Genomic DNA, 22,166 nt, shown 5'->3' with positions numbered 1-22,166 from the left:
AGGATAATTAATCCTAGATCCGAAATAAATAATATGAATAGAAAAACATAGATGAGTATAAGTGTTGACAGTGATTATGGCCAGATTTAATAGCATAAAGAGAGATGCATTAAGTAACATTAAATGATAATAAAATGTAAATAAAGGAAAAGAGTCACCCAATCTTAAGTGAAGCAGATTCTCTTTCATTTGATAAAGACGAATGATAGACAAATATAAGAACCTTAGGACCCCTTTTTGGATCTCCTCAAGGTGTGGGATCACAGATCCTCTAATCTCTTTTAAGAGGAATGTTTACATGTTTTCTAGAGAGGGGGAGAGAGAGCCCCTTTTTGAGAAGTCTTCTCTTCCTATTTATAATGGGTATCCATAGAAAATCCTAAAAAAGTACAATTAGAGGGAATATTCAATTTGAGGATTCCAAAGCAAAATAGTTGTTTCGTCACTGCCCGACCTCGACCTTATTGATGATTGTCCGACCTCGACCTTATTGATGACTGTCCGACCTCGACCTTATTGATGATTGTCTGACCTTGGCCTTATTGTCTCCGCGTGCTGAATTTCTCTAATCTAATTTTGACCCATACACTACCCATAAGATATTATCTCATATATTCAACATTAATTACTAAGTTACTGTTAGAATACTTTCTATTTGAACATAATTTTATTATTGCTACTTCTTATCAGCCGTATTAGTGTTTCTGTTGAATTTTTTAATAATAATTTCATTATTTGAATATTTTATTTTGATGATTGTGGCAAGAATGAGGAACTTTTCAGGTAATTTAATATGAGTACTTCATTTGGATATTTATTTTTTGTAAAAGTAGAAACATCTCAACTAATACGCTCAAAATAAAAAATCCATAATATCCAAACCGATTAATCTGAAACTGAATTTAAAAAATCCGATCCAATCCGAATTTATTTGGATTGGTTTTGGATTGTTATTTCTTCAATCCGAAAATTGAAATTCTCATGTGCAATTCGAAACGCCCACCTTTAATAAGCATCATCACACCGACCCTTTTCCGTTAATTTATAACTTTAGAATAATGAAAAAAATTGAATGCCTATCCGTAATACGACCCATCTTTTAATCCAAAGTAATCTGATTAAAGCTAAGAAGTGTAGTCGTCATAATTTTAATGTCCATATGTCGTTTGAGGTCTTTTTTACTAATATGCACATTCACTTTTAAGTTGGTGATTAATCATTACACGACTTACCTGCTTTTGTGGGTTATCGAAATACTCACTACAGTATTGCAATCTCAACCAGCTATGAATGTGCTTTCTTCGCTAAATTATTTTATTTTTGTTCAATCACTCGATGTTCTAAATTTACGGGACTCAATTAATTCGAATTTTTGTCAGTAAACTCATTAAGTGGATTAAGCACATTTAATGCGAAAGGTTCTTTATTAACTATGAAGTGAAGCCTTTTTATTATTAACTCTATGTATTTTTTCTAAATTATCAAACATAGATATTTGAAGACAAAGAATCACGCTCAATCTCACTTCCACTAAGTTTAGGGAAGTTGAGGTTCTGAGGGTAGAAATGACATAATGTAGCCATTTTAGATGGCTGCTATTTAGAAATTAATCAATGTATCATTAATTTCAGTTTTTTAATTTTATTGTTCAGGACACAATTAGTTCAAATTTTCAGAAAAAATAAGTATTAGCCAGTGGCGGAGCCGCATGCACCCTTGACTTCTTGGTGAATTTGTTTCTTTATATTTTGACTCCCCTTAATAAAAATTCTGACTTCGACCACTAATATTAGCTAATCGCTAATTAGCAACCCAAAAAAAAAAATGACTATTTGAGTTCTTCCCCAGAAGGACAACAGTATGATGTAGCCAAAGTTGGCAAGGTAAAACACTTCTTTTTTTAAAATAAAAAAAATATTTTATAACTATATGATATTCGTAATTAATTGATTCAATTAATTCAATTCGTACCGTTGAGAAGTGTTATCTAGGGGTGTACATAGGTCGGGTTGTTCGGATTTTACAATTACTCAACCAAACCAATTGTGTCGGGTTATTAAATTTAAAGACCAAACCAAACTAATAAAACTCGAATTTTTCACTCTCGGGTTTTCGGGTTTTTTTCCCGGTAAAATCTTCGTAGAACAAAACATATAAATTATGCTCAAAATATTTCTTTAATCCTAGCAAGATACAACTATATAAAGTATTTTCCAAGAAAATAATACAAAATATGAGATGTGTCATGGCATTATCCTAAAATATTCAACAATAAAGACAATAAAATTATGTAATATAAATATTGGTAATTAAAAAGCCATAATAAAAATCAACATAATCTAAAAGTACTAAGTCGTGCTAAAATAAGTAGACTAATAAGGGAGTATTAATTACATCATGACTAAACATTAAAGAAAAAATAAAAATAGGTTATGCATTTTTATCTAAATTATTGCAAAACAAAAAATAGATATTCAATATATTCCCGTTCGTAGTATTGAATTGAATATCTTTTGTTAGCATTAATATTGATTTAATTTGGTTTGAGCTTTGTTAGCATTATTTAATTTATTAATGTTAATGGCTATAAAACTTATTGGAACATTCAAAAGTTCTAAGTTCAACCTTGAAATAATACCTTAAAAGATAAATTATGAAAAATTTAAAGAAATGTTTATAAATTACATGACAATAAGTATATTTATATATTAAATATATCTAAAATTTATATATATGTAATGTCGGGTCGGTTTGGTTTCGGTTTGACTTTCTTTAGTTAAAACCAAACCAAACCAATTATGGTCGGGTTTTTTTTTCAACACCAAACCATAGTCGTTTTCTCGGTTTGACTCGAATTATCGGGTTGGTGCGGTTTCCTTTGTACACCCCTTACCGCTTGAAGTAAAAATAAATTGAAATAAGAAATTTCATTCATCCGATATAAAATTCCACGCTTAAGTGGCAAACTCATAAGTTCCTATATTCAAAGTAGAAATAAAGAAGATAGAAAGTAGAGCAAGCTAATGACAAGACGACAACACTGAGTAGAAAATAGGCCGGCAAGAAAGTCCTCCTCCAAACACTTCCATTGTCGTCTTCTATATATTGAGGCTGTATTTCGTAAATTTTTCTTCAAATAATTATTTTTCACCCAATCGGAAAATGACTATTAATTCTATAATTTTCTTTTACAAACTATTATTAGTTAATTATTACTTTATTGTCAGTTTTTTTAATCAAACACCTTTTTTCATATTAAATTATACGATCATTTTATCTAAAAGTTTAAATAATTTAAAATAGTACATTTTTCATTTTAAATAATTATTGTGTCTTCGTCACGTCTCCTCACGTACTATCTTCTTTTTATACCATATTTCTCTTCATATTCTACCAATCAACTTGTTGATATTTTGTTATAAATTGTAAAAAGATGAAACTTCAGATTTTCTTATCGCATTTAAATGACTTTTGACACGCACTAAAAGAAATTACGAAAAAGATAAATCCCAAAAGTCATTTTTGTAATGTTAGAAATCCCCCTTGTCATGTACACTTATATATAGATGCAACATAGGGACCAACATGATGAGAGGGATATGTCTTTGAATCTCACACTAATTCTTTCTTTTCTCTCAACCACCACCTCCTTTCTCAGCCTTTGAAAAGGAATAAAGAAAAAAGTAAACTCCATTATAGTTCTCTCTCCAAGTTATTAGAATGGCCTTTGGATTGATCATGTTGGGGAGCATATTGTGTGTGATTTTGGGGTTGAAATGGCTTCTTGGAAGTGTAAATGTTTGGTACTATGAAAAATTAAAGTTAGGTGACAAGAAGAGTTTATCATTGCCACCAGGTGATTTAGGTTGGCCTTTCATTGGTACTATGTGGTCCTTCCTCAGAGCTTTCAAGTCCAGCAATCCTGATTCTTTCATCTCTTCCTTTGTTTCCAGGTCATCTCTCTCTCTCTTCCAAATTTCAAAACCTCTCTATAACAATATTAGTCAAGTTTTTTCGGAATCGTTATTTATGTTATGTTATAATATATATTCTTTATAACAACACTTCACTGTAGCAGCCAAAATATATCGAAACAATCGAGGCTGTTACAGAGAGATTTGACTCTAGTGGATGTACATTTCAAAATTCACGTTTAAATTCTAAATTCGTCATTGAATAATACAACCTTTTTTTTTCTTCTCTAGACCAAGGAAATTAAACTCCACTCATAAATTCAGAAGTCTTGAATCTGAATCATCAGAGAGATTATTTCCTTTTGGAACTCTTTATAGAATTTTATAAAATGTTAAACTAATCATATATCTCGTGAATTCATCATATTAGTAAAGCTTGTCCATTTCCTGTAATTCTCATTGGTAAAAACCATTTGTCTCTATTCTAATGTCATCTAGTAAGAGACAATAGTCAAAGGGAAACAAACAAAAGAAGAAGAAAAAGAAAACTATTGCAAGCTTTTCATTAAATCGAGAAAAGAGGCAGAGGCAACATTTTGTCATTTTACCTGTCACTTTTCTTTGGCCTTGCAACAAGAAAACGACATTCTCTATAATTTAATTTCTCTCCTTTTCCCTTTTCACTATTGTCCAATTCTCACAATTAAAGTTTGGTTACAACTAGGAGTGTACAAAGGTCCGACAAATCACACTAACCCGATAGTCCGAATCAAATCAAGAAAAAAATTCGGCTATGATTTGATTTTATTTAGTTTGGCGTTAGAAAAAAAACTCGACCATAATTGGTTTGGTTTGATTTTAACTAAAGAAAGTCAAATCGAAACCAAACCAACCCGACATTACATATATAGAAATTTTAGATATATTTAATATATAAATATACTTATTGTGATGTAATTTGTAAATATTTCTTAAAAAAATTCATAATTTTATCTTTTAAGGTATTATTTCAAGGTTGGACTTAGAACTTTTGAATGCTCCAATAAGTTTTATAACCATTAATATTAGTAAATTAAATAATGCTAATAAAAGCCCAAACCAAAATCAAACCAATATTAATGTTAACAAGAGACATTCAATTCAATATTACGAACGGGAATGTATTGAATATCTATTTTTTATTTTGCAATAGTTTAGATAAAAATGCATAACCTATTTATTTTTCTTTAGCGTTTAGTCATGTAATTAACACTCCCTTATTAGTCTATTTATTTTAACATGAATTAGTATTTTTAGTTTATGTTTATTTTTATTATGGTTTTTTAATTAGCAATATTTATATTACATAATTTTATTGTCTTTATTGTTGAATATTTTAGGATAATGCCATGACACATCTTATATTTTATATTATTTTCTTGGAAAATACTTTATATAGTTGTATCTTACTAGGATTAAAGAAATATTTCGAGCATACGTTATATGTTTTGTTCTAGGAAGATTTTACCGAAAAAACCCCGGAAAACCCGAGAAAAATCGAGTTTGAAAAACCCGAGTTTTATTGGTTTGGTTTGGTCTTTAGATTTAATAACCCGACACAACTAGTTTGATTTGGTAATTGTAAAATTTGAACCAACTCGGCCTATGTACACTCCCTAGTTACAACTGTAAAGTAGTAGTTACTAGTAAAGAAAAACACATTCTTAGAACTTAAAAAAAAAGTGAGCGAAAAAAAAGAAGAAAAGACTTGTTTGATTTTGGTATTAATTATCTTATTATTTATGTCAAAACTTTTCAACCCATTGAATTTTGAATTTCCATCAACATATTTTGACGTTCTCTTTTATTAGACCATTATTTTTATCATAGTCGAATTTATACGATCCATATCCACTATTTGGATCTCGAGAAGATAAGAATAACTGTACATTTTCATGTTTTAGTATTCCAGTAATAGACATCCTGGGATTGGAAAAAGAAATATCTATTTGATAAAAATATTCGAACATACGATTTCTCAATAAACTCTCACTTAATTTTTCCTGTTGAAAAACACTAAAATCTTATCTTTGAACAACAATCACACAAGTATAGTCTATTCGTTAGTTAGTTTCCACTACTTTGGTGGACAACTTTACAAGATAACAAAGTGCATGTTACATAGATAGGGTATGAACACCTGCTCCCACTAAGCCATTTGCTTTTTGAATACCTCGGAAAAAAGGATTCTTGTATTCTTTTGATTTTACACTATTAAAAACCAGTTTGGTGCACTAACATGGGTCTATTGTACACACCATTAACCTTCGTTTCTGCATGAGACTGTTTCAGTATTAATATATTAAGTATATATCGTAGCACGTATCCTGATTTATTTTTTAAAAATTACTAATCCTATTTATTGTAGACCGTTAGTTGGAGTTACTTTTTATGTGAGATTATTTTTAAACTATCAATCTAATTCACCAAAGAAAAAAAAAACTCCTTTATAGTAGAATCCTCAATTTGAAAATAAAAAGCTAATGCATTGATGTTCTTATAGTTCATTTTTAGGTCATTCCGGTGTGAATTCCAATTCATCTTTTTGCAGGGCCGAAACTATATGATTCAAAGGAGTTCAGTATCACTTTCATCGGAAAATTATATTGTGCATATAAATAATAATCTTATATATATTTATATATTGTTAAATTTTCCGTAGTGTAATAGCAAAAGTGATTCACAAATGCAGCTTTCTAGCAATTTTCTTTTTGACACCCCTGTTAAAATTCCTGACTCTGCCGCTAATTGTATATTGTAGATTCGGACGAACAGGAATGTACAAGACATTGATGTTTGGTAGTCCAAGTGTTATTGTCACAACACCAGAAGCTTGCAGGAGAGTTTTAACCGATGATGAAGCCTTCAAGCCAGGATGGCCTACTTCTACAATGAAACTCATTGGGAAAAAATCGTTTATTGGCATTTCATATGAAGAACACAAATGGTTAAGGAAACTAACTGCAGCACCTGTTAACGGGCACGAGGCATTGTCAATGTACATAAAATATATTGAAGAAAATGTAATATCAGCATTGGATAAATGGGCATCCATGGGACAGATTGAGTTCTTAACACAATTACGAAAGCTAACTTTTCGGATTATTATGCACATTTTCCTTAGCTCTGGAAGTGAACAAGTTATGGATGCCTTAGAAAGGGAATACACAACTCTCAATTATGGTGTTAGAGCTATGGCTATCAATTTGCCAGGATTTGCTTATCATAAAGCACTCAAGGTACCCTTTTTTCTATCTTTAAATAATATTAGAAAATGTCCCTAACTTTTTCACATTGACAATTGTCTCGTAAATGATAAATGTTTTGCGGGAAAAATCATCTATTTGTTAAAACATTCTTTGTACCAGTGTTGTCAAAGGCTCATTTAAGGTGCGCTTGACCTCTTAAGCTTAGAAAAGCTCAAGGAGGGCGCTTCGGCTTAAGTTGCGCTTCAGTGTAGGCAAGGCACTAAAGCGTGCACCTCAATGCCCATGAGTTCTATCTTAAACTGGACAGTACTAAATAACAAATATTATCATCAAATAAGTGTATTAGCTGTTGTGGAAAACATTAAGAGTAAATTTGTTTCTTTTTCTTTAATTACATATGTATTTTTATTTTTTTTTCCTTAGTTATGCTTTTTTTTTATAAAATCCGTACTTTATTTGCGCTTAAACCTGGAGCTACTTTTGGAGCTTTGCGCTTTTGATAACACTGCTTTGTACTATCTATTTCAGGCGCGTAAAAAGCTTGTCGAAATCTTCCAATCGATCGTGGATGACAGAAGGGAGAGGAGGGAAAAAAGAGGGCCAGGAGAGAAGAAAGACATGATGGATATTCTTTTAGAAGTTGAAGATGAGAATGGAAGGAAATTGAATGATGAGGAGATTATTGATGTTTTGGTAATGTATCTTAATGCTGGTCATGAATCTTCTGGTCATATTACAATGTGGGCTACCTATTTTCTTCAAAAACATCCTGAAATCTTCAGAAAAGCTAAGGTAGCTAAAAGTTTCCATTTTTGGAAACATTTTTCAATTTTCACATTGAAAGTGTTTTCTGTTTCCTAAGAAGTCATATTTTGGATTCAAAAACAGGCAGAGCAAGAGGCTATTGTGAAAAATAGGCCATCTGATCAAAAAGGTGTGACACTCAAAGAAATTAGGCAGATGGACTACCTTTCAAAGGTAATTCTTGTGTTTTCCTTTTTACATTCTTGGATATAAGCTCTGATTTCTCAAGCCAATCTGTTAATGTAATGAAACCATTTTGTTGCTCCTTTATAGGTGATCGACGAAACGCTTCGTGTGGTTACCTTTTCCTTTGTAGTCTTCAGGGAAGCAAAGAAAGATTTCATGATTAATGGTTAGTTATTATACATCATTTCCTGATATGTTTTTGTTCAAGTATAATCAATTTATGGCTAACACAACTTAACTGTCTTGTTTTCCAGGTTATACCATTCCCAAAGGATGGAAAGTTTTGGTGTGGTTTAGGTCTGTTCATTTAGATCCTGAAACCTATGATGATCCATTGGAGTTTAATCCTTCTAGATGGGATGTAAGTTTGAAAAACCCTTCTGCTTTACCTAAATGCCACCACCTCTGGGGAAAAAACTTATCCACACTCGATGTTTGTGTTTACAACAATCTTATGAATTTATGACATGTGTTTTTACATACATTTGTTATCACTTAAAGTACACTTCTTTACCTGAAATTTATACTTAAATATGTAAACTAATATGGTTTGGCATAAACACCGAGTGTCGATAAATTTTTGACCATTCCTCCGAAAAAGAAGAGCGTTTTAACTTGATTTAACTATCATACATTCTTTAAAAATGTATGCCTTGTGAATCTTTAGGATCTTACACCAAAGGCAGGAACATTCCTTCCTTTTGGAGCAGGAAGCAGATTGTGCCCAGGAAATGACCTTGCCAAGCTTGAAATATCTATTTTTCTTCATTATTTCCTTCTAGATTATGAGTGAGTTAAATCTTCTTCCTTTCCTTTTTTTTCCCTTTTATTTCCCCTTCAAATCTGGTTTTGAGCTATATTGCTCGAACTCTCCGAAAACGTCACCGGGTGCCTGTCTGATCCGCCAAAAGCAGTGTAGTTTTGGAGGATCCGACACAGGTGTGGCAATATTTTGGAGAGTCCGCAACATAGGTTTTGACCACTTAAAAATCTTTTTGGTTGATTATTGATTGGTGATTTGCTGTTTTTGTTGCAGGCTTGAAAGGGAAAATCCTTCTTGCCCCTTGATGTATTTGCCTCATTGTAGGCCTAAAGATAACTGCTTGGGCAGAGTAAAAAGAGTCTTATCAACTAGAAATGCATAGGTCCAACATTGAACAAGAAAACCACATTTCTCTCCCTCTCTGTTATTTAGAATTTTTGCTGGATGTGGAAAACTACACCAGCAAAGCAAATGCTTGAAAATAGTTAGGAACCAAAAAAAAGGGAAGTCCAAAGAAATTCAGTCATTTTTCCTTTCTTCCACATTTCTTGCTCAGTAGAATTTTGTATACATTTTAGCAAGAAGATCATATAGATAGTGTACATGATCTTCCATTTTATTAAGAATGAATAAATGCAGAAGAAAAGTTGGTCACATTTGCTGGACTAATTCCTTCTTTGGTAATACTGATAACAATTAGTGTATATATATATATATATATATATATATATATATATATATATTGCTTTCTATAGCACAACAAAACTCAGGAGTCTTTTTTGAGCATATTGTTGAATGGCAGAAATCCCACATTGGTGAAGTACCAATTTTGGTTGGTACTTCACCCGATAAAAGAAGGCCTAATGTTTAGGATTTAAATACACCTCTCATTTGCCTTTTTATTTTCTTAAGGCATTTGTATCTTCTCTCTTTAGTATTATTTCACTTGTTATTTTGGAGTGGAATAAAATATTGGTTGTGTCCGAGGAGTAGGCAAAATTGGCTGAACCTCGTAAATTCTGGTGTTTCTTTTATTATTGCTTTATTGTCTTATTTATTATTTGGTGGCTGTCATAATTTTTGGTATAGTAGTTGTGACTTATTCACACTATATACATTTGGCTTCCGCAACAATTGGTATCAGAGCCAAGGTACTGTCTAAGTATGCTCTGTGGTTGCAGCATAGTCTGATCTTCCACATCAGAAAAGATTTATCTTGGTAACTGAGTCAAGGTTCTGTCTGAGTATGCTCTGTGGTTGCAGCTTAGTCTGATCTTCCACACCAGAAAGGAAATAATCTTGATTTGTGTCGTCAGCTATTAAATAATATTTGTGTCAAAGATGGGAGACAATAAACAAGAAGAATCTACATCAAGTGTCAACAATACGTCATCATTGGCATCTTCGCTTATGACAAGAATTGTGTCAAATGCGAAATTTGCGGTAGAAATTTTTGACGGGTCCGGACATTTTGGGATGTGGCAAGGCGAGGTTCTAGATGTCCTTTTTCAACAAGGGCTAGATCTGGCCATTGAAGAAAAGAAACCAGATGTTATTGGAGAAGAAGATTGGAGAATTATCAACCGTGTTGCTTGCGGTACCATTCGATCCTACCTTGCTAGAGAGCAGAAATATCCATACACAAAGGAAACTTCTGCAAGTAAATTATGGAAAGCACTAGAGGATAAATTTTTGAAGAAAAAGAGTCAAAATAAATTGTACATGAAGAAGAGACTGTTTCGCTTCACCTATGTTCCTGGTACCACAATGAACGAACATATCACCAGTTTCAATAAGTTGGTCACAGATTTGCAAAATATGGATGCAACTTTTGATGATGGTGACTTAGCCTTGATGTTATTGGGGTCACTTCCTGATGAGTACGAGCACCTTGAAACTACTCTACTCCATGGGAATGACGAAATTTCTCTCAGAGAAGTTTGTTCGGCTTTGTATAACTATGAACAAAGAAAGGGAGAAAAACAAAAGGGCGGAGAAGGAGAATCACTGGTTGTGAGGAGTCGTCCTCAAAATCAAATGAGGAAAAAGAAGGGAAGATCCAAGTCAAGATCTAAACCCAGCAAAGATGAATGTGCCTTTTGTCGAGAAAAGGGGCACTGGAAGAAAGACTGTCCGAAGTTGAAGAATAAGGCCAAACATAACAATGGAAAGGCCATTATGGATTCAAATGTAGCTGATTGTGATGATTCAGACTTCTCATTAGTTACAACAGAGTCATCAACATCATCAGACATATGGTTGATGGACTCGGCTTGTAGCTATCATATGTGTCCCAACATGGACTGGTTTGTGGAATTTCAAGAAGGAGAATATGGAGTCATCCACACAGCGGATAACAACCCTCTTACCTCATATGGCATTGGTTCAATACGATTAAGGAACCATGATGGAATGATCAGAACATTAACAGATGTTCGATATGTACCGGATTTGAAGAAGAATCTCATCTCTGTGGGAGCCCTAGAATCAAAAGGGTTCAAAATCATTGCAGAAAATGGAGTGATGAGAGTATGCTCCGGTGCACTAGTGGTAATGAAGGCTAATCGGAAGAATAATAATATGTACCGCTATCGTGGCAGTACAATTATTGGGACAGCGACAGTAACATCCAGTGACGACAAAAGAGGCAGAAGCAACCAGGCTATGGCACATGTGCTTGGGATATGCTGGAGGAAAATCCTTGAAAACTTTATCAGATCAAGGATTGTTAAAGGGAGTAAAGGCTTGCAACTTGGAGTTTTGCGAGCATTGTGTCAAAGGGAAACAGACAAGGGTTAAATTTGGTACAACGATCCATAATACTAAAGGCATTTTGGATTATGTACACTCTGATGTTTGGGGTCCTTCCAAAACACCTTCATTGGGTGGGAAGCACTATTTTGTAACCTTTGTTGATGATTTTTCCCGAAGAGTGTGGGTGTATACAATGAAAAACAAAGATGAAGTGCTGGGAATTTTTCTCAAATGGAAGACGATGGTGGAGAATCAAACAGGCAGGAGGATCAAGTGTATTCGCACAGACAATGGAGGTGAATACAAAAATGATCATTTCAATAAGGTCTGTGAAAATGATGGCATCGTCCGACACTTCACTGTTAGACATACACCACAACAGAATGGAGTGGCAGAACGTATGAACCGGACCTTGCTGGAGAAGGTACGGTGTATGTTGTCCAATGCTGGCTTGGGCAAAGAATTTTGGGCTGAGGCAATTACATATGCATGCCACCTCATTAATCGTCTACCATCTGCTGCTATTGATGGCAAGACACCATTTGAAAAATGGTATGGAAAGCCTGCTGTAGATTATGACTCTTTGCACGTGTTTGGCTCAACTGCATATTATCATGTGACAGAGTCAAAATTGGATCCAAGGGCAAAGAAGGCTATTTTTATGGGAATTACTTCTGGAGTCAAAGGATATCGCTTATGGTGTCCTATGACAAAGAAAGTAATATTCAGCAGAGATGTTACCTTTGATGAATTTGCTATGGTAAATAAGGTAACAGAAGATACCAAACAAAATGAAGGTGCTTCTAAGCAGGTGGAGTTTGAGGGAAAATTTATTTTTCCTACACAAGAAGCAGAGGAGGAAACAAATGAAGATTACCCTCTGGAAGGAGAGCCAGTAGAGGAGATTCCAACTCAGGAATCTCAACAACAACTTGAATCAATAGCAACCAGCAGGCCAAAAAGGACAATAACGAAACCTGTTCGTCTCATAGAGACGGTTGCTTGTGTAACCTCAATTGTAGCTGATGATGTTCCTACCACTTATAAAGACGCAGTCCAAAGTTCAGAAGAAGATAAGTGGAGGATTGCCATGAATGATGAAATACAGTCCCTTCATCAGAATCATACATGGAGATTGGCCAATCTCCCGAAGGGAAAGAAAGCAATTGGGTGCAAATGGGTATTTGCAAAGAAGGAAGGATTTCCTAACCAAGTAGATGTTCGCTACAAAGCAAGATTGGTGGCCAAAGGATATGCTCAAAAGGAGGGAATTGATTACAATGAAGTGTTTTCTCCAGTTGTAAAACATTCCTCCATTAGAATTATGTTGGCTTTGGTAGCACAGTTGGATTTGGAACTAGTTCAGATGGATGTAAAAACTGCGTTTTTACATGGAATCTTGGAGGAGGAAATCTACATGACTCAGCCAGAAGGATTCAAAGTTGTTGGAAAAGAAAATATGGTGTGCAAACTTGAAAAATCGTTGTACGGATTGAAACAATCTTCTAGACAATGGTACAAGCGATTTGACGAGTTTATGTTGCGGCAAGGGTACAAGAGAAGCAAATACGATCATTGTGTATATTTGCGCAAGCTTAAAGATGGTTCCTTTGTATATCTTCTCCTATATGTTGATGATATATTGATAGCTTTGAAGAATTTGGAAGAAATTGATAAGTTGAAAATTCAACTGAAGAAGGAGTTCGAGATGAAGGATTTGAGTGAGGCAAAGAAAATTCTTGGCATGGAGATAATAAGATATAGACGTTCAAAGAAACTCTGTTTATCTCAGAAAGAATATTTGAAAAGAGTACTGCAACGTTTTGGCATAGATGAAAAGACTAAGCCAGTTAGTACTCCACTTGCTCCCCATTTTAAGCTAAGTAATACTATGTCGCCAAAGGATGAAGCTGAACGAGAGTATATGTCAAAGGTACCATACGCAAATGTTGTTGGTAGATGGATGTATGCAATGGTTTGCACAAGGCCTGACATTTCACAAGCTGTTGGAGTTATTAGCAGATATATGCACAATCCAGGGAAGGAGCATTGGCAAGCTGTGAAGTGGATTCTACGGTATATTCATAATACTGTAGATGTCGGGTTAGTTTTTGAGCAGGAAGACAATCAGTCTGTAGTTGGATATTGTGACTCAGATTTTGCGGGTGATCTGGACAAACGAAGATCAACTACTGGTTATGTGTTTACTTTTGCAAAGGCACCAGTTAGTTGGAAGTCTACTTTGCAGTCAACAGTTGCTTTGTCTACAACAGAGGCAGAGTACATGGCTATTACAGAGGCTGTGAAAGAGGCAATTTGGCTTCAAGGATTGCTAAAGGAGCTTGGTGTTGAACAAAAAGGTATCACAATTTTTTGTGATAGTCAAAGTGCTATTCAATTAGCGAAGAACCAAGTTTATCATGCAAGGACGAAGCACATTGATGTTCGGTATCATTTCGTACGAGAAATCATAGAAGAAGGTGGAGTCACGGTGAAGAAAATTCATACTACAGAGAATCCTGCTGATATGCTGACAAAGGTGGTGACTGCGGTCAAGTTTCAACATTGTTTGGATTTGATCAACATTGTTGAACACTGAAGATTGAAGATGAAGACACAACCAAAATTTGTTATTGAGAGAGAATTGAAAATGTGGAATTTTGCCAAGGTGGAGATTTGTTGAAGTTTGGCAAAATGCCAAAGTCCCACATTGGTTGGGAGTTAAGTTTGGGGGGGATTTTTCCCCTATAAAAGAAGGCCTAATGTTTAGGATTGAAACACACCTCTCATTTGCCTTCTCATCTGTTTAAGGCATTTGTATCTTCTCTCTTTAGTATTATTTCACTTGTATTTTTGGAGTGGAATAAAATATTGGTTGTGTCCGAGGAGTAGGCAAAATTAGCCGAACCTCGTAAATTCTGGTGTTCCCTTTATTGTTGCTTTATTGTCTTATTTATTATTTGGTGGCTGTCATAATTTTTGGTATAGTAGTTGTGACTTATTCACACTATATACATTTGGCTTCCGCAACAATTGGTATCAGAGCCAAGGTACTGTCTAAGTATGCTCTGTGGTTGCAGCATAGTCTGATCTTCCACATCAGAAAAGATTTATCTTGGTAACTGAGTCAAGGTTCTGTCTGAGTATGCTCTGTAGTTGCAGCTTAGTCTGATCTTCTACATCAGAAAGGAAATAATCTTGATTTGTGTCGTCAGCTATTAAATAATATTTGTGTCAAATATGGGGGACAATAAACAAGAAGAATCTACATCAAGTGTCAACAATACGTCATCATTGGCATCTTCGCTTATGACAAGAATTGTGTCAAATGCGAAATTTGCGGTAGAAATTTTTGACGGGTCCGGACATTTTGGGATGTGGCAAGGCGAGGTTCTAGATGTCCTTTTTCAACAAGGGCTAGATCTGGCCATTGAAGAAAAGAAACCAGATGTTATTGGAGAAGAAGATTGGAGAATTATCAACCGTGTTGCTTGCGGTACCATTCGATCCTACCTTGCTAGAGAGCAGAAATATCCATACACAAAGGAAACTTCTGCAAGTAAATTATGGAAAGCACTGGAGGATAAATTTTTGAAGAAAAACAGTCAAAATAAATTGTACATGAAGAAGAGACTGTTTCACTTCACCTATGTTCCTGGTACCACGATGAATGAACATATCACCAGTTTCAATAAGTTGGTCACAGATTTGCAAAATATGGATACAACTTATGATGATGGTGACTTGGCCTTGATGTTGTTGGCGTCACTTCCTGATGAGTACGAGCACCTTGAAACTACTCTACTCCATGGAAAGCGAAGATGATTGCTAATTATCGAGGCTAATTAAATGAATAATATAGGATATTTGATTTGCCTTAAATCTAAACATTGCACATCTAAACCTAAATGATATTGCAATACAACGTAGTGATAGTACCTAAAAAGGGAAATAAACGGAGAATGTGTATAGATTATAAGGACCTAAACAAAGCATGCCCAAAGAATTCTTTCCCTTTGACTAATGATCGACACAATGGTCGGGCAAGAGATACTCAGCTTTCTCGATGCCTACTTCGGGTACAACCAAATTCGGATGATCAAGAAAAGACTTATTTTATAACAATGTTTAGCACCTACTACTATAACGTAATGTCGTTCGGATAAAAGAACACTGATGCCACCTACCAACGCCTAGTAAATCGGATGTTCGATGAACAAATAGGAAAATCGATAGAAGTTTATATTGATGATATGTTGGTCAAGTCCCTGCGAGCAGAGGACCATTTGAAATATTTGCAAGAAACCTTCGACATATTAAGGAAGTACAACATGAAGCTAAACCTGGAGAAGTGCGCATTTTGGGTCGGTTCGGGCAAGTTTCTCAGATTCATGGTATCTAATTGAGGGATAGAGATCAACCCCGACAAAATAAAGGCCATAGATGACATCACCCTAGTCGACAACATCAAGGTGATTCAAAGACTGACCAGGTGGATAGTCGCATTGTGTTGGTTCATCTCGAGATTGTCAGATAGAGCCATCGATTCTTCTCACTACTAAAAAAGAAGAAGAATGTTTCTTGGACTCCAAAATTCCAGCAAGATTTAGAAGACCTCCAGTGATACCTGTCGAGCCCCCCTTTTCTACACACTCTGAAGGCAGACGAACAACTGTACTTTTACTTGGCGGTTTCCGTGGTGTCCTAGTCCGAGAGGAAGAAGGTATATAATTTTCTATTTATTATTTTAGTAGAACCTTAGGCGATGCCTAAACAATGTATCCTCACCAAGAAAAGTTAGCGCTCGCCTTGCTAAGCTCTTCCAGGAAACCAAAATTATACTTTCAATGCCACCCCATATGTGTCGTGACCTCTTACTTGTTGAGGAATGTCATGCATAATCCTGAGCTCTCAGGATGGCTGGACAAATAGGCCGTAAAGATCAGTGATCGCAGCGGACTCAACCTAAGGAAGAGTGGACGCTAATACTTTTACCCAATTGTGGTATCGGGGTCAATTTTCCACAGGGAGCTTCAATTTGGAGTTGAGTGTTTGTATGGTCTAGGACTATGTTTTAGCTCCTAATTGATCTTCCAACATTTTTTGTTTTCTTTTGATTATCAACTACAAGTTTAAAGCTAAGTTAGGCTAAGATGTTGATTCTAAGTTGTATGCAATATAGAGAAAGGCACTAGGGTCGTGGCATGTACCTAGGTGGTCAACTAACGGGTAGAGATTCCTAATGCAAGAATGATGAATATGGGACTTATGCTATAACCGTTGCACTTTTGCACCCACTCTCACACCTCTCGGTAGAGAGAGTGATTTTGCCCAATTGACTCTCTCGAGACCAATTGGGTAGGCCAATTTGCCCAAGCAACTTATGGTTCAAGTTGGGTAATTACTCTCTCGAGGTTTAACCCGTTAATTGGGACTACCATTCTCATGGGTCCATCCCAATTCCTTGTTGGAATTAATCTTGGGGTCATAGACTCTCTTTCTCAAGAAGAGTCAAGACTCACTACGCTAGACTTAGTGTTTGCAACCACCAAACCTTAATGAAAACATAAGATTAATCCAAATAACAAATACCCAACATCATTCATGTACTAAACAATCACATCCATTAATTACCCACACTAGGGACCCTAGCTAATGGGTTTAGCTAGGCATAATAGAAACAGAAATTGAAGAAATAGTAGATAAAATTGACATAATAATTAACTATAATGTTAATCTACTCAAATCCACGTTAATACTAGAAGAAATTGCCCAAAATAGGCTAAAACTATGAAGTCTCGAGTTCAGCTGCTATCTGATAAAAACCAAAAAAAAACTCTTCCTCTAAAAAGTAAAATGTCCTATTTATACTACACAGGAAAAACCGGACAAAAATACCCCTGAGGGTCTGGCGCGGACCGCGCACAAATGACGCGCGGCCGCGTAGGGGTTTGGGTCTTCATATCTTGCTTATGACACTAGGGACGCGGACCGTACAAATGTGACGCGTGGCCGTGTAGGGTGTTTTAGTCCAAATTCACCCTCTCTGAACTTCATCCACGTGGACCGCACTGATTAGGTGTGCGGCCGCGTGGGATTTTGCCTTAAATGACTAAGTCTCTGACACTCTTGGGCGCGGACCGCGCATCTTGACTTGGAAATTGCATGGTCTCTGAACTATCCTGCGTGGCCGCGTGGCAAAGTAGTGCGGACCGCACAGGTTGACCTTGAAATAACCCAGCCTCTGAACTCTCCTGTGCGGCCGCGTGACACATCAGTGCGGACCGCACAGGTCATTTTGTTCCCCACTTCAGTTGTCTTTTGACACTTGGTAGATTTCACTCCTTTTTGAGCCGATCTTTGGTTTTTGTCATCTTGTCGCTCAAACCTGCAATCAAGCGCAACTTTTAAGCATTTTGGGACTAATTTATGGCAGTTAATGCACAAAGCTTAGGTAAGAATGGGTATAAAACATGTAGAAATCACAGTTATCAACTCTCCCAAACTTAAACCTTTACTTGTCCTCAAGCAAATAAAATGAGACTTACCCCTCAATGGAAAACACCCAAGTAATTCCTGTTTATCCTAGGGTAACCTCAACAAGCATCAATTGGGACTAACAATTGCCCTCAATGCGAATGCATCATTAACACATTTAAACTTTGAAAACTTCTGGATCAAGTGTGACACAAGAGCATCAAGAGTTGACACATTTCATCAAGGAACCTTTCTCAATTTCTTTGGTCATTGTGGAACCCAAACTCACACATCCTCGACTTTCCCTAAGTGAACCTCACCTTTTTAGAGTATTTGCACACAAATCGAGGTGAATGGACTTCTCTCTCATCTCTCACAAAGAAAAGGCCCTAAGTCCGGCTCTAAGTACCATATGCTTGCCCCTTATGTAAGTATCCACTAATGTAGGCTTCCCTCAACTCAAGATCATATAGGGCTTTTGAGGAGTCATTGTGAAGGCTTTGGGTAAAGGTAGGACATGTTTTTGTTCAAATGAGTTCAATCTTCTCTTAAACACTTCTTTTGATTTATTTTGGCACACTTTTTTGACTCAATTGAGTAATTCACTTCTTTCAAGGGGTTAGAGAGACGCATTATCACTCTTTCTTTTGCAATTCAAACCCTTTCTCCTTTTTACCACTTTTCCACACCTTTTTCACTTTTTTGTTGTCCTTGGATTCCCTTTTTGGTTCTTATTCATTTTTGTCTTTCTTTTTGTCTTTTTCTCTTTTTCATTGCCTTCCTTTTCTTTTGCTTTTGCGCCTTTTTACCACATTGATGCCTTTCTTGTCTCTCCCCCCCCCAAACTTAGACATTTGCCATTTACTTAAGGGAAGATTTGGGTGCCAAGAGAAGGTCTCATTAAGAACGGGTATAGGCTTGTAGCTTGGTTCATAAAAGAAAAAGGTTTAAGGCTCAAAAGGGGTGAACTAGGGATTATTTCATTGGTAGGTCATGGAAATTGTTCAAATTTTGCATTTTGGATCAAGGAGAGCCTATAATCACGTCTTAAGTCAAGTTCCACCTATGATTTCGCCTCAACAAATATTCAGGGCAAGTTCTAGGCCATCGGCTCGGTACTTGGGCTCACAATTCGAATTCTCACTACACACACTCAAGGATTGCCAAAGACTGAGTCGAGAGCCCACAACAACCTTAGATATGATTCAAGCGCACAATGGCCCAATATGACCACATGATGATTGTTTGGTCAACACAAGAGTCTCAAGGCCACAACTTTCACCATCCTAAACACAACATAATGTCTTTGACCATAGGATCAAAGGCAAATGTGCTAGGCCCAAGTGAAGCTTTGCCTGAGATACCCTTAACTACTAAAACTTGAAAATCAAAAAGAAAAATCAAAAACGGACTCAAACCCTTAAGAAGGTTGTCACGCCATCTATCATTGGGAAGAGCCACCCGGTTCGCACAATATTCTATCCTTGGAAAGAACCGTGGCATTAAGAAAACCAAGGGCTTATTACAAACGGCAAAACAAAACAAAAAGGCTACGAGCCTAACTTTGCAACTAAAATGAAATTTTTTTAACGAAAAATAGAAAACCAAAATGAAAACCGAATGAATATGTACGAAAGGGGAGTAGAATATACAATTACGGGAAATGAATATATACATAGAGTTTAAGAGCATCTAGAATGAACAGTTATATACAAGCCATTCTACAACTACGAATGTGCTGAAAGTAAAAGAATATATACAGTAATCCAACAGTCAATCAAAATAGTAGGGTCACACCCCCACGAATAAAAGCTAGCATTGTCCCCAATGCTAACTATCAAAATAAGCACCAAAATGAAAGAAAGGATATAGAAAGGCCCCTCAAGCCTCATTCGTCACCCTGTGATGGTCAGTGGCTCCTAAGTCCTCTGTACTGGCGGGGACCTCAGACTGGTCCCCGGCCTGCTGCTGCTATGCTGCTGGGACAGGTGCCTGCTCAAGAACTGGCTCATCAACTGGTGGGGCAGTGAAGGGACTCTTCTGAACCGATGCTACCTCAATCACAACTCCCTTAATGCTAGGGAGTTTCCTTTTTTTCCTCGGCCTCTGCTCCTCCTCCTGTACCTGTGCTACTGCTGGCTCTACAGCCGGATCCCCAAATAGTAGGTCAATTGGCAACTGATCCGCCATGAGCTTGTCCACATCCACTCTAAACTGTGTCACTGACTCCTTGGAAGCCTTCTGCTTCCTCAGCTTCTTGTGCTCCCAAGTTTCTCCAACGCTTTGCCATGTGTCCCAACCGCCTTAGTCAAGGCATCCTGAGTCACCATCATCTTTTACTGTGAGGTTCATCATCTCTTAACCAGAGTCACGCGGACCGCGCACAAATGTTGTGCGGCCGTGTAGGGCTAATTTAACTGAGCCGGGTGTTTGTTCAATTAAATCCAATTTTTGTTCACCTTTTTGGGTCCTAAGTGTCCTTACTCAGTTATTTAACAAGATTCCATGCCCATGATTAAACTAAAACACACAAAAATCTAAGCTAACAGTTAAACTAAGAAGAAAAAGACGAAAGTAAGAAGTTACACTAGTAGAGAAAGCAATTAAACGAAACAAAAATTAGACTATGATTGAAATGAATGAGAGTTGTTACCAATGATTAATGAATGTGTACAATTAGTCTTGATGAACAGTGAAAACAATAGCTCAGGTGTAAATTTGGCGAAAAGGTTAAAATGAGGCCCAAGGCCTCTATTTATAGAGAAGCCCTGGGACACAGTGCCTACCTACCAGCGCGGTCGCACAAAAAGGGACGCGGACCGCGTTGGATTTTGCATCCTACACATTAGCTGTTCAATCCACGCGGACCGCACTGTTTTGGTGCGCGGCCGCGTGGAAGTCTTCAGAGACTTGGTACTTTCAGCCATCCCAGCGCGGACCACACTGCTTTGGTGCGCGGCCGCGTGGGAACTTTGTCAGAGAGCATGTAATTCTGGGTCCTCCAGCGCGGACCGCACAGAAATGTCACGCGGCCGTGCTGGGTCTTCTGGGCCTTAACCCTTCAACTGTTCAAACCTACGCGGACCGCACTGTTTTGCTGCGCGGTCGCGTAGGCAATATTCAAAGACTGACCATTTTGCACTTTTGCCCTGCACTGGTTCAACATTATCCCTGCAACACTTCATAAACTATCAGCTCAAAAATCCTACTCTACAACAGAAAAACAAAGAAAAAGAAAAAGACATGGGTTGCCTCCCAAGAAGCGCCTGATTTAACGTAGCGGCACGACGCATGTTACCATCACAGTCATTTCAAATGAATGAGTGCCACCACATGGCTGTCATCAATCTTGCCCAAATAGTGCTTGACACGATGCCCATTGACCCGGAAAACTTCACCATTCTTATTTTTGAGATCAATGGAACCAAAAGGAGTTACACCAACCACTTCAAATGGGCCGCTCCACTTAGATTTCAGCTTGCCCGGAAATAACCTCAATCGGGAGTTGAAAAGAAGAACCATGTCACCAACTTTGAATTCCTTCCCTCGGCCATACTTGTCGTGAAGGTACTTCATCTTGTCCTTATACAAGGACGAGCTGGAGTAAGCATGAAACCTAAACTCATCAAGTTCATTCAATTGCTCAACCCGGAAATTTGCAGCGACATCCCATTTTAAGTTCAACTTTTTCAGGGACCACATAGCCTTATGTTCCAATTCTACCGGAAGATGACAAGCCTTCCCAAACACCAACCGATACGGCGACATACCAATCAGAGTCTTGAAAGCTGTACGATAAGCCCAAAGAGCATCATCCAATTTCTTCGACCAGTCGGTCCTATTTGCATTGACAGTCTTGGACAAAATACTCTTGATCTCACGGTTGGACACCTCAACTTGACCACTCTCTTGAGGATGATAAGGAGTGGTTACCTTTTGATTTACCCCGTACTTGGCTAGCAAAGAGTCAAAAGCCCGATTGCAAAAATGAGAACCCCCGTCACTGATGATAGCACGTGG

At 36.8% G+C, this 22,166-nt stretch overlaps 1 protein-coding gene across 1 annotated transcript; it reads left to right on the top strand.

The window, feature by feature from the left end:
• The first annotated feature begins 3,592 nt into the window (after positions 1-3,592).
• LOC104249779 (ent-kaurenoic acid oxidase 1-like) lies at positions 3,593-9,568 on the top strand. Its single transcript, XM_070159751.1, has 8 exons — positions 3,593-3,953; positions 6,715-7,192; positions 7,691-7,954; positions 8,051-8,140; positions 8,240-8,318; positions 8,407-8,513; positions 8,820-8,941; positions 9,189-9,568. Exons 1-8 carry the CDS (start codon positions 3,721-3,723, stop codon positions 9,295-9,297), a joined length of 1,482 nt encoding a protein of 493 aa, XP_070015852.1. The 5' UTR covers positions 3,593-3,720; the 3' UTR covers positions 9,298-9,568.
• The last annotated feature ends 12,598 nt before the right edge of the window (positions 9,569-22,166 follow it).

Source organism: Nicotiana sylvestris, chromosome 1, assembly GCF_000393655.2.
Source record: "Nicotiana sylvestris chromosome 1, ASM39365v2, whole genome shotgun sequence".
NCBI classification, from domain to species: Eukaryota; Viridiplantae; Streptophyta; class Magnoliopsida; order Solanales; family Solanaceae; genus Nicotiana; species Nicotiana sylvestris.
This window is presented reverse-complemented; position numbering and strand designations above follow the sequence as displayed.

What these genes read in the sequence shown, in the direction of transcription:
- LOC104249779 (XM_070159751.1), top strand. Translation starts at nt 3,721, where the DNA reads ATGGCCTTTGGATTGATCATGTTGGGGAGCATATTGTGTGTGATTTTG. An exon ending in AAATCTTCAGAAAAGCTAAG is followed by an intron (nt 7,955 to 8,050) that starts GTAGCTAAAAGT and finishes ATTCAAAAACAG; the next exon opens with GCAGAGCAAGAGGCTATTGT. An exon ending in AGATGGACTACCTTTCAAAG is followed by an intron (nt 8,141 to 8,239) that starts GTAATTCTTGTG and finishes GCTCCTTTATAG; the next exon opens with GTGATCGACGAAACGCTTCG.